Here is a 12741-nt window from a genome sequence, read left to right on the forward strand (position 1 = left end):
ACGAGCGGGGGGGGGGAGAACGAGCGGGGGGGGGGAGAACGAGCGGGGGGGGGAAGAACGAGCGGGGGGGGAAGAACGAGCGGGGGGGGGGAGAACGAGCGGGGGGGGGGAGAACGAGCGGGGGGGGGAAGAACGAGCGGGGGGGGGGAGAACGAGCGGGGGGGGGAGAACGAGCGGGGGGGGGAGAACGAGCGGGGGGGGGAGAACGAGCGGGGGGGGAAGAACGAGCGGGGGGGGAAGAACGAGCGGGGGGGGGAGAACGAGCGGGGGGGGGAAGAACGAGCGGGGGGGGGGGGAGAACGAGCGGGGGGGGGAAGAACGAGCGGGGGGGGGGAGAACGAGCGGGGGGGGGAAGAACGAGCGGGGGGGGGGAGAACGAGCGGGGGGGGGGGAGAACGAGCGGGGGGGGGAAGAACGAGCGGGGGGGGGGGAGAACGAGCGGGGGGGGGGAGAACGAGCGGGGGGGGGGGGAGAACGAGCGATAAGATAAATTGGTTTTGGAGGTAGTCTAAAGAAGTCACGAGAAGATCCCAAGTATGAGGCAATTTGCTTATGAGGTGAGATTGAGTAGATTGGAGATTTAGTTAAATGAGATGCAGTGTTATTGAAACATGTAAGACTCTCAAGATTCAAAACTGGGTTTGGCATTTACATGGGAACAGGAGAGGCTAGTTGTCATATCAACTCATTTTGGAGCATACTGGAGGAAGTGATTTGCCATAGGTTTTTTTAAGAGCAGACGTTTTCCTCCCGCGTGAGAAATATCACTATTAAATGGAAAATAAATGATTTTAAATGCAAAAGCCAACAGTCTGCAGGTCTGTACTCCCCCCCACCACCATCTCGCAAAGCAAAGATATTGTACATTCTCAGAGCGGCCTGAAAATACTCCTTTCAAGAAAGTACTGTATGCATAAGAATAAATAAATGTCTGAAACTTTAGGAATATGCATACCATACCGTGTCAAGTAACACAGCCAAATAACTCAGAATCATTACCAGGGATAAAAACTGATTCGAGCCATATTTCGATAGACACGTAGTCCTTCAGAGGATATTCCAATCTGCATCTCTAAATTGCCTTGATCCTAAAATAAATAAATCAGTAACTCACAACAGTATGCCCAGGTCAGTAAGGAAGGCAAATGAAGACAATATATTGAGTTGATACATCAATAAGAATTGAAAAGGTTTGAGCACAGCATACTGTTTTCATTAGGAAGTGAAATTCTTTGACAGGATCACACTTGACAAGGCGGATTGCTTTAAATTAGTTCAGGATTCTTTAAAGTTATAGGAGGGATAGGGGAGTGTAATTTGATGTGAGCCAGGATACAACAAAACAAAATTGGATAAATTAGAGATTATAGAAGGTGAAAGGTTGGAAGATTAGTCAGGAGAGCATTGGAACAGTTACGTCTGATGGCAGCAAAGTTAAGAATGAATGCTTCAGCAGATGAGTTGAAAAAAGGCAATTATGGCCAATATCACAGGTCAAATTAGATAGTCATTAAGAACAAACACAACTGATCGATAACAGCATACATAATACTCATCTGTGCAATAAGTAACCTCGTTAATACCAATCAGCATAGATACAGAAGCAGGAGATAAGCTTTGTCAATTTCCAAGAAAGTGACAACCCAAATGGGCTGACACGATGCTATGGCCTGGTTTATTTGGTTGATAACTGTCTTTTGATAAAGTCCTACATGAGACGCTGTTAATTTATCCCAACACTCTGTGGATTCAGGTTAAACAATGGAAATTGATAAGAAAGTGGTAAAGCAGCAGGAAATAAGGTATGATTGCAGTGCAGCTGCCAAAAGTGGGAGGAAATGCTGAATGAGGTGGCTCAGTACTGATGCAATTACTGTTTCTGATGTACATATAAATTACTTGCATTCATTAACACAGTGCCAGGTATCCATATTTGCAGATGGTACTATACTAGGAAGGTTGGTGCAATCAGTGGAGAAAGTTCACAAATTAAAGAATGGCTTGGACAATTCTGTAGAATAATGGCAGATAAAATTTGATGTTGCCAAGTATAAAAATAAGGAGGATAAATAGATTACACACAACCAGAAGTGTTAAGATAGCTATGAAGCTGAAGCAAACTTAGGATATTCAACATTCATAATTAATGTGGGGAACCAATCAGCAAGTAATAACAAAATATTGAATTAAACAGCTACAATGGTAAATTCTAAGTCACAAGAGGTAACAATCAAAATACTGTGATCAACTTACACCTTAAAAACCGTATCCAGTTCTGATAGTCAAGAACTGAGAGAGACAGTCAAGCTTCTAATCAGTGTAGACAAAATCAAGTGACTTGAGATATGAACAATCATTGGTGAATCTAGGACTCTAGTCTACACAGGAGGACTTCAAAGATGACCATGGTAATTTACCACTGTATTCGTCATCCTCCTGAATCACCTACAGGTGGTTTCTCTCAAGATAGATACTCTTAAGCAGGTCGAGGGATCTCTATTGTCTGCAGGGCTATATTTGCCTTGATGTGCACAGGAGCACATTTCCTAATTCTCTCAAGTCAATTAAACATACTGAATGCAGAATAGAGAAACTGTTTTTTCTAATGTCTAAAATTCATCATCTTCATGAACAAAATACCAAATAGTTCTATCATCTTTTTACAAAAGTAAATCAAACCACTCTTCCTCCACAATTTTGATTTGCAGGAAACAATCTCTGTATTAGCTTTTAAGATAAAAGGGCCAAATCTAATTATTTATTTATTTTTACAAGTTTTGTTATGCCAGACGGCTGCAAAGAATGAAGAACATAAAATTGAGGGCACATCCCAAAAAGCAGCATCTATACCGTGGAAGTTACCTAACTGAGAAGAAAACTACCTTTAGGATCGATGTCAATGCAAAGTGCTGGACATGTTCGGCACGTCTATCAGCATCTGAGGAAAGAGAAACAGAGTTAACACTTAGAGTCTGAAATGGCTTTTCTTTGGAACTGAATTTTCCGAAGAAAAGACATATTGAACTCGAAATGTTATCTCTGTTTTCCTCTTCACAGGTGCTGCCAGACCTGCTAAGCTTTTTCCCAATGCTTCATTTTGTTTGAGATCACCAATATTTTGCTTTTACTTTTGATGTCATTTATTGCAGCTAAAATATCAAAACAGGCAAGCTTCATGCACAACATCATTGCTGAAATTGAATGTATTCCTCCTTTTGGTGAAATATTGCATTTATAATATTAGTCAGTCCCACCATTCATACAGGGAATAAGGTGCCTTCTAAACAATGCCATCAAACTCACACTGTTGGATCTCCTTACATAATGTTAAAGTATGGTTGCCTTGTTATTAATTTCATCCATATCTTTAAGGTTACCGGTCCAGGTAAGCAAGAGGTATTCTGGCATGGCTTTAAAAAAAATAATTTTCCAAAAGCCATAAATCACAACAGAACAATACCTCACAAACTGACAAATAGCAGGCTAATTCTCCTGTCTAACGCTGGTGAAACATCGTGTAGGGAAATGAGACAGATCTAGCAACACAATGGGAAACTCAAAACTGCATTCTAATTAAGTTCTGTAACATGGCTTCTAGTTTATTTGTGAAGATGCCAGAAATTGAAAGCTAAGATACGTGCAATCGTCAGCTGGAAAACTGCAAAACTACAAAACTGCCCCCAAATAATTTTAAACAATCAAATCAAATTGGAATGAATATCAATTACAAAACTGAATATTTGCAGTGACAAGCTTACCCTTGCATTGTGCAATTCCACACCATAAAATTCAAGGGTTTTTGCTCTACTTAGGTAACCAAGTTCTGCTTCTGATTGTTTAAGACCTCTAGAAAATTAATTAAAAAAAACAAAGTTTGCCAGAGGAACAACAGAAAAAAAATTGCACAATTGTTCTAAAATGTCACAATATTTTACATAATACAAAATTAAATTTACTGTGTCAAAGATTTATATACAGAACTATGTTAAACAGGTTAATGAACTAAGACCTAGGCTGCAAATAGATCTCAACAGCAACACAGAAAACCTTCCAGTACCTTTTTAATGAGTTTCAGTTGATTAATTACTAAACACAATTTGAGGAGATTATTTCCAACAGCTCTTAAGCCACAGAAGACATTAAATGGTAGTGCTGACATTACTGTAACAACAGAACAGATAAAATGGATGCAAAATGAAATTAAGTAATTATTGAGCTACAACTGCATAAAATTCTTAAATAAACAAAAACTAATTAGAAAGCAGCTAGTTTATTTTTACTTTAGTCCCTTAATGAAAGCACTTCGGTTCTACCTGTGTTGTTTGTGCAAGGACATCACAGTGGTTTGAAATTCTTGGTTTTTATCAAGTACAAAATGGAAGTCTTCAATATAGCCAGGATGATGCTCAGAAGGATTGTATTCTCCAAGTTCAGCTGTAAGATTTAATTCATCATCAATATGCATGCTAACAGTTACCATTTAATCACTCCCTTCACTTTTTAAGCAGTCTAAGTTTTCTTGACATATTTCATACATTAAGTGACTATTGCAATTGGAAAATTTAAGCTGAAAGTTACCAATACTAGGACTTTTCAGTTTCAATAGTAACTCTGCTTTTATGAATTATATTCCGTTTGCTCTATGCAATTTTGCATTAAACTGTAAATAATATTTAGCTTCAGATGAAATCAAATTCACCAAAAAACCGGATATCACTTTTTTAAAAATGAAATTTTTCTTAATGTATTGCTATTCCTATCCTAATACAACAACCGAAATTATATTGATCTTACCGGACACCTTCCAAATTTGTTTATTAAATTATGGCTCTAACATTAGTACTTTCTAAACTTATGTAAATATAGGAAAAGTAGACCATTCATCCCCTTGAACCTGCTCAGCCATTTCTAGATCAGAGCCAATCATCTATCTCAAAACTATTTTCATGAGCCATTCGTACTTCAAAACCTATCAATGCCCATCTTGAACATAATTACTGTTTCAGCTTTCACAAGACCATAAAACACAAGCACAGAAATAGGTCATTCAGGTCATCAAGTCTGCTCTGCTAATCAGTGATATCATAGCTGGTCTGATAATTTTCAACTCCACTTTCCTTTTTTTGTATTAACTCTTAATTCCCCTACTGATTAAAAATTTGGCTATCTCAGCCTTGAATATACTTAAATGGCCCATCTGCAACAGGCCTCTGCTGCAAAGAATTTCTCAAATTCATTCTTCATAGTGAAGAAACTCCTCCCCAACTCAATCTTAAATGAGGCAACCCTACATTCGGAAATTATGTCCTCAGGTCCTGGACACTCCCTCAGGGGAAGCACCCTTTCCACATCTATCCATAAGTCCCTACGAATCTTGTATGTTTCAATAAAGTTGCCCTCCAATCTTCTTATTCTAATGAGTGTGTGCCCAATCTACACAAATTCTCCTCTTAAGACTATTCTTCCATACCTGCTATCAGCCAAGTGAACCTTCTGTGGACTGCCTCCAATACCAGTGTATCTTTGCTTGAATAAGGGAGCCAAAACTGTTCGTAGCATTCAACCACGGTCTGACTCGTGCCTTGAGTAGTTTTAGCAAAGATTTTACGTGCCACTCCTATTGAACTAAAGGCTAACACTTCATTTGTCTTCCTATTACCAACTGAACCTGGATGCTAACATTTTGTGATTCACAAACAAAGATTTCCAAATACTTCTGTTCCATAGCTTGCTGCAGTTTTTGTCTATTTAAACAATATTGAGCTAAAGCCTTCCAACCAGACTGCATAATCTCAGTCCTCCTCATCATTCTTTCTGCCAAGCTTTTGCCCACTTGCCGAACATGTTGATATCCCTCTGAAGATTTTGTTATCCTTTCTGCTTGCTTTCCCACCAATTTTTATGTCAGCTACAATCTTGACTATAGTATCTTCATTTTCCACATTCAATGCACAATTCAGAAATTTTACTTCACCTGAAGTGAAGAAATCTCCTGTAGTGTTTTGGAGCCCATCCATACAAACCATTGCTGAAAGGGACAACTTTTTTTGAAATCAGTAGGTCCCTTTTAAATGGATAAGCATGAGCTAGGTATTTACACAACATACGCTGCTAGCCATTCTGCCTGGGGACTGTTTTAGGGTATGACAACGGTAGTTTTGTTTTAAGAAGTTTATAATTTACAGATTTGAAAGTTCAAGGAGGCTCTTGACAAATAATTAAACTGGCATATTGAAACACTTTGAAGAAAACACTATGTACATTGATAATCAAATCCCAAAACCATATTAAAGCTATTGAAAATATTACACATTATATTTTCACCACTTACACTGGACTGCATAGGAAGCAAGTAAGGCTGCTTTATTGTGAGGACAAGGTAACCTGGAAAACACAAACTTGGAGATTATATTGTCACAGTAATGTGATAACCTATAGTTAATCACATATGCATTAAATATGAATTGTGAAATACACCACACTATTCGAGTTTATAATAGATTCTTAACAAGTACTTGTCATTATTATGTAGTTGCACTGTTAGACACTCTAGCAAGTCTTTTGCATCTCCTTGCGCATCTGTACATTTTTCAAATTAATTGAAATAAATGAAACTAATTACAGGACTTTATGCAAAAAATATTCTGAAGCTGTTCATCGATAAAAGGTTGAGAAAAATCATTCATCAGAACTTACTTCAAAAACCAACATCTGCATGTGTCAGTCACCTAATCAAGCTTACCCTTAGGCCTTAAGGCTGGAAGTTGAAGAAATTGAAAACTCCATGATGGCACAATAAGAAAGGATACAGAATTTTTCCTCTGTTTTAGGCTCAACACCTGGTATTTAGGCTCAGTGCAAGGAATCACTGACTTAAACACAAGGAATGGTACAAGCAAGGTATACTGCAATCAAGTACCTACATCAAAGCTCCTGCTACAAGGTTCTGCCACACAAATGTTGCACCACAAGTAGTTTCAAAATGATTTCAGAGAGCTAGGAACCTTCAATCATAAGCACTGTCTGTCTCTAGGATACCTCACCAACACAGGGGTTAGAGGATCCCAACATATTAACACAATTAGAAGAAATAAGGAATTGGAAGAGACTATTTAATTCTGATCATGCTCCATTGATCAAGATCATTGCTGATTGTTACCCAAACATCCATTGTCGTCCAACTTTAATATACCTAAAGACTAATAATATTCTCAGCTCTCAGGGTAGACAATTCTGAAGTTTCACCAATCTTTCAGTTATGTGAATTCTCTAGGACTGAAGTACTGACCCCCTGTTCTGAAACTGTGAGCCCATACTCGATTCCGCAGCAAGGGAACCATTTTCTCATCAACATTTGGAAAACTGTGCGCAGTTCTGGTCACCCTGCTAAAGGGAAGATATTGTTTTACAAGAAATGTTTCCAGGTTTGAGGGTTTGAGCTACAGAGAGAGGCTGAATAGGCTGGGGTTATTTTCCCTGGAGCATCAAAGGCTGAGGGGTGACCTTATAAAAGGTTTGCAAAATCATGAGGGGCAAGAATAGGGTGAATAGACAGTGACTTTTCCCCAGGGTGAGGGAGTCCAATTCTAGAGGGCATAGGTTTAAGGTGAGAAGGGAAAGATTTAAAAGGAACCTGAGGGAAACATAGAAGGGGAGTCACAGCGGACTCAAAATGTTAATTCCGAGTCTCTCTTCACAGATGCCACCAGATCTGCTGAGATTCTCTAGCATTCTTTGTGCTTGTTTTACATTTCCAGCATTTATAGTAGTTTGCTTTTACATACTGCTTGATCAGTAGGAATGAGGTGCAGTAAAAGATTAATCCTGGTTAGTGTATTATGAAAAATAGTTACCAAGACAGTAAATCAAGTCTACTTACACCTTCTGCAAATATTCATCTGCATTATTGCTCCTACCTTTTGGAACTAACCCTGACCCTAGCCCTACCTCACTCCGACCTAATACTGTCGAATTTTTTTAACTCAAATCTTTGGCGTTTGATGTCATATCAATGGAATATCACATGTACTTAATATGCATTTTATAGATTTTACAAATAAAAAATACACGAATAAACTTGGAAGCACTATTTGCAAGATGATATTACCGGCACAGAATGAACTATAAACTTTTTGATGATATCTTATATATCAAATCAGAAAAAGATTACACACTTCATGTTCTGGTATAATTGATCTGAAACCTCACTAAATGATGTAAGATCTGTGTGCGCAGGAGACAATTTCAAAAGTTTGTAGATGACAAAACTCGGAAGCATTATAAACTGCAAGGAGGGCTGTGTAGAACTTCTGCCGACATTTCAGTGTCCTTCCGATGATGTTCAATGCAGGGAAGTGAGGTGATGCACTTTGGTACACAGAACATGGAGAGACAGCTTAAAATAGAATACCATTCTAAAGTATGTGCAGGAGCAGACAAACATGGGTATAAACATATTTAAGTAATTAAAGATGGCAGGACCAGTAAAGAGAGCTATTAATAAAGCGTTCAGTATTCTTGACTCTACAATCATGGACAGAGACTACCACAGCAGGGAAGTTATGATGAGCTTCTTTATGATTTTTTACACCACAGTTGAAATATTGTATGCAGTTTGGTAACACGCTATAGAAAGGATGTGATTTCATTAGTGAGAGCCTAGAAGAGGTTTACAAGAATAGATTCAGGGATGAGGTTCCAGTTATGAGGAAAGACTGGAGAACTTAGGTGCATTTAAACGGCTATTAGACAGACAAATAGATGTCAGTATAAGGTAGGAGGTTAGACAGACCTTAGGATGAGGGTAGAAGTTCGGCACAACATTGTGAACCGAAGGACCTGTACTGTGCTGTACTGTTCTGTGTTCTATTAACTTGAGATTGTATTCCTGTTAGAGGAGGCGGCCAAAAAAAAATCAGAAATATTCAAAATCATGATGGTTGGACAGGTAGGGGAGAAACTGTTCTCACTCATCAGATTGAAAATGTGTCCTCTGGTCCTCAAAAGAACCAAAATACAAGATGAGAGGAAGTTTTTTCACACAATGAGTAAGTAGGGTATAGAATGTACTGCTTGGAAGTATGGTGGAGACAGGTTCAATTTAGGCATTCATTAAAGCATTGGATAATTTATTAAATAGAAATAATATGCTGCATAAAGTGGGAAAGGCAGAAAATTGGGAAAAGGTGAAATACTCAGAGCGAATGCAGATACGGTGGACTGAATGATTTCCTTCTGCACCATAACATTTCTGTGATTCTGGGAATTCAGAAAAATTGCTATCACTAAGAAAATAGTACTGTGGAAACCGTTAGAGCTATAAGCTGAGATAACCTCGAGCCCTGGGTGATCTCCACTGTGGGATCTTTAAAAAAGCAGTAAGTGAGACAATTGGCCCTGGGATGTTAACCCAGTACAGACTGACAAACTAATTCTGGGAGGTAAGAGCTCCCCAGTGACTGGGGTTCGAGTCCCCAGGTCAGTGCAGATTGATAAACTAATTCAGCAGGGAGGTTAGAGTCCCCTGGAATTTGGCAGGAAGGTTAGAGTCCTCCAATACCAGGGTTCGAGTCCCTGGACTGTAGTACCTAAGGTAAAGGGTAACCACAGTGTCTGTCTCAACCATCCTGCCTTAGACTGGTTAAGAGGGGAAATCCCCCACGCAAAGGTCAGGATCCTAAGTGAGTGTAGAGACCAAGGACACTGGACTAGTATACAGGGATAAGCGAGAAGTTGAAGCGTTAAAATGAGTCGAACTTTGGATAAGTCAGGGGATGGGACCCTATTATATAAGTTGTGTCGCGAAAACCCAAAGGACGAGGAGTGACTCAGATGTTTATTGGGGTGCCTGAACAAAAAAATTGGGAAATGAGAATTGGCCATTAGGGGGAACGTGGGATGTAGATCAACGTATTAAAGTCAAAGAGGCCATTTGGAAATGTAATGCGGGAAGCAAATGGAAGGGTTTAATGTCATCTTGGAGAAAAAGAGCTGAGGAGCTGACTGAGAAAGCAAAACTGACCAGTTGGGTGGATAACGCACGTAGAAGAGGGATTAGTGCCTGTGATAATGAGGGGAAATCAAAAAACCTGGGCGGTTTTCAAGCTGCAGAGAGAGGATCTGGAAATGAATGAAAGGGAAAGGGTTAAACAAGAAAGACCGGAAAGGGAAAGGGGAAACAGAAAACAGATTACAGCGGCAGGCCGAATTGACGAAAAGAGAAAAAAAAATTGGAGGTACCTCCTGACATATCTAGCTTCCTGATGTTGTGCTAAAGTAATAACATAGACAAGCAAGACAAGGAGGACTGGAGAAGGCACCCCCCTGCCCCACCGGGCACGCCCATCCAGAATTCTTTGTATGTCAAAACCTTCTCTCCAGGCAATCCTTCCCCCTAAACAATTCGCTAACAAATGCGCTGCCCAAGCCTCTGATGACTCTGTAGTTACTCAGGGCAATGCTCAGGCTGCCAAACAGGCTGCTGCAGATCACAGTTTTATTGTGCCCTCTATGAGCAAGCAGGTGATAAATTGCCGCCTTCTTTGAACATAACGGGCATGCCAGATATTATCACTGTTCAGAGCTGGCAGGGGGACGTCCCTGCCTCTGAAAAGAACATTTGGAAGGCGCATGGATGTTCACATTCTGTGTCGTCACTCCAATTGGCCAAGTGCGTACACCCGATGCTTGTTGTCTTTGCTTATTTATTGCCTTAATTCTGATAACCACCTTTGCAAGGAGGGAAACGAGTGGTAGCATGCTCCGTACGCGGTGGCATCCCTGTCTGGCCTAGGCAGTCCAGTCTTGTATAGCATCATGTTTGACATGCCAGCAAAACAATGTTAGCCAAGGGGTGAAATGCTCACCAGGAAGAACACCCTTGCCAGGTAGACCATTTGAATGTATTCAGCTAGATTTTATTGAATTACTGCATGTACATTGCTATACGTATTGTCTTGTGATTGTTGATGTATTTAGCAGATGGACTGAAGTCTTTCCAACCACTAATAATAAAGCCTCAATGCTGATAAAACTACTGACAGAGATCATACCAAGGTTTGGAGTGCCTCAACAGATTAGTTCAGACAATGGCCCCCACTATGGGAGGTGCTGCATATCCAGCAGCAATTCCATTGTGTTTATCACCCGCAGGCGGCAGGAATAGTGGAAAGGGAAAACGGGATTCTTAAAACCAGAATAACTAAGTTAATGTTTGAAACAAGCCTCGACTGGTTGAAGGTCTTGCCTTTAGTCTTGTATCATATGAGAATTAACCCACACTTGACCACTGGACTGTCAGATGCAGAAATAATTTATGGCCGACCCAGTAGGATACCTTGGGATGCCGACAGACCCACCTGCCCATGTAGACTTACATATTATGGGAGAGAAAATGCAAAGATACTCTCAGCAACTAACATCTCTCCAAAGTTTCTCCATTCACAGATAAAGCACGCCTTCGGACCACCATCACAAGCTATGGATCAGAGCTCGGACAACCAGAATGAATCCCCCAGACTGCAACGGGTAGACCACGTGCTGATTAAAGACTGGGATCACTCCAAGCTTGGACCCAGGTGGAAAGGACCCGTAAATACTCCTTCAGATGCCAACAGCAGTCAAAGTCTGAGGACAGAGTCGCTGGATCCATCTGAGTGACTGTAAACGACAGGGCCCTCAGACGGTTTAAAAGACTACACTCGCACTCTGCGGTATCATGGCCGCTTTCACGGTATTAGTTTGTTATTAATTTGTTTTGTAAGACATTATATCCAACTGCATGGTAATCAGGGTGTTATCCGCTAGCACAATCTGCAGAGGCTTTATTTGTAGCAACCCTAGGATGAAACCCTCGCCAACTCTATGAAATAGATTATTCTGGTGAGTTTTGCCAAGGGGGAGGAGGAACTTGGAGGAGGGGTGTATAGGGTTATGTGTGGAATTGATAGTTAATGGCCCATCCAATTGTACAGATACTAAACCCAAGTCAAGGAAGGAATGGGCCAACTGTAAGGATCCTACCAGCTACCCGCTTTGTTTTAATGGTACTGCAAGTTGTTGTGTATATGCCTTAGTAAACATCACCAACCATCCCCATGATGCTTCCTGGCCGCGTCAGTGTGTAAAATGAACTTGCACAACTAAAGGAGGGATATATTTAACTGCCCCTGTTTGGAATCAGAACCGGTAAACGAGATTTCAAGTGTACATTGGACTTGTGGGAGTTGTAATGGCATCCATGTAGAAACAGGGTATTGAACGTTTCCATTTAACTCCTCAGACTTCCAACCATTTAAGGGTCGATCCTCCTGGAATAGTTACAAGATAGTAGGTGAGTCCGCTGCCTGCCACCGTGCTAAGAAGGGATTCATTTTCCTTCTCAGTGGGACCTTTTCTACTGCTACTCCGACTTTACCGGTGCTGTTGCTATTAGGACCACTGGGCCTCTCACGGTCCCTTGTCCCCAGTAAGCACATACTTGACGATGAATTGTCACACGCTCCATAAGCAAGGAGTTTTGTGTTGAGTGGCAGGATTCAGTAACCTTGGGCTCTCCCTTGGGATATGGCTTCCTGGGAACTGTCACTTTGGGAGTGTCCTCAGGAATGGTGTCTGCTAAAAACCGAAATTACCATGTGTGGAATCACCATCCTGGGAAATAGCATGATGTTGGCATTGGAAGCAGTAAAATCGAGAATTAGCCAAACTTCGGCTCTATGCTCAGCAAACCCGGTATGACCA

At 40.6% G+C, this 12741-nt stretch overlaps 1 protein-coding gene across 1 annotated transcript in view; it reads right to left on the reverse strand.

Moving 5' to 3' along the window:
- The window catches only part of LOC125462785 (tyrosine-protein phosphatase non-receptor type 3-like), a 220406-nt gene that overhangs the window by 141832 nt on the left and 65833 nt on the right, over nucleotides 1-12741 (reverse strand). The window contains exons 7-10 of the mRNA XM_059641119.1: nucleotides 6332-6384; nucleotides 4314-4434; nucleotides 3759-3846; nucleotides 1000-1088 (exon numbers count right to left, since the gene is read on the reverse strand). Coding sequence (XP_059497102.1) covers nucleotides 1000-1088; nucleotides 3759-3846; nucleotides 4314-4434; nucleotides 6332-6384 — 351 coding nt within the window. The remainder of the gene's footprint in view (nucleotides 1-999; nucleotides 1089-3758; nucleotides 3847-4313; nucleotides 4435-6331; nucleotides 6385-12741) is intronic.

This window comes from Stegostoma tigrinum, chromosome 2 (assembly GCF_030684315.1).
Source record: "Stegostoma tigrinum isolate sSteTig4 chromosome 2, sSteTig4.hap1, whole genome shotgun sequence".
Classification (NCBI taxonomy): Eukaryota; Metazoa; Chordata; class Chondrichthyes; order Orectolobiformes; family Stegostomatidae; genus Stegostoma; species Stegostoma tigrinum.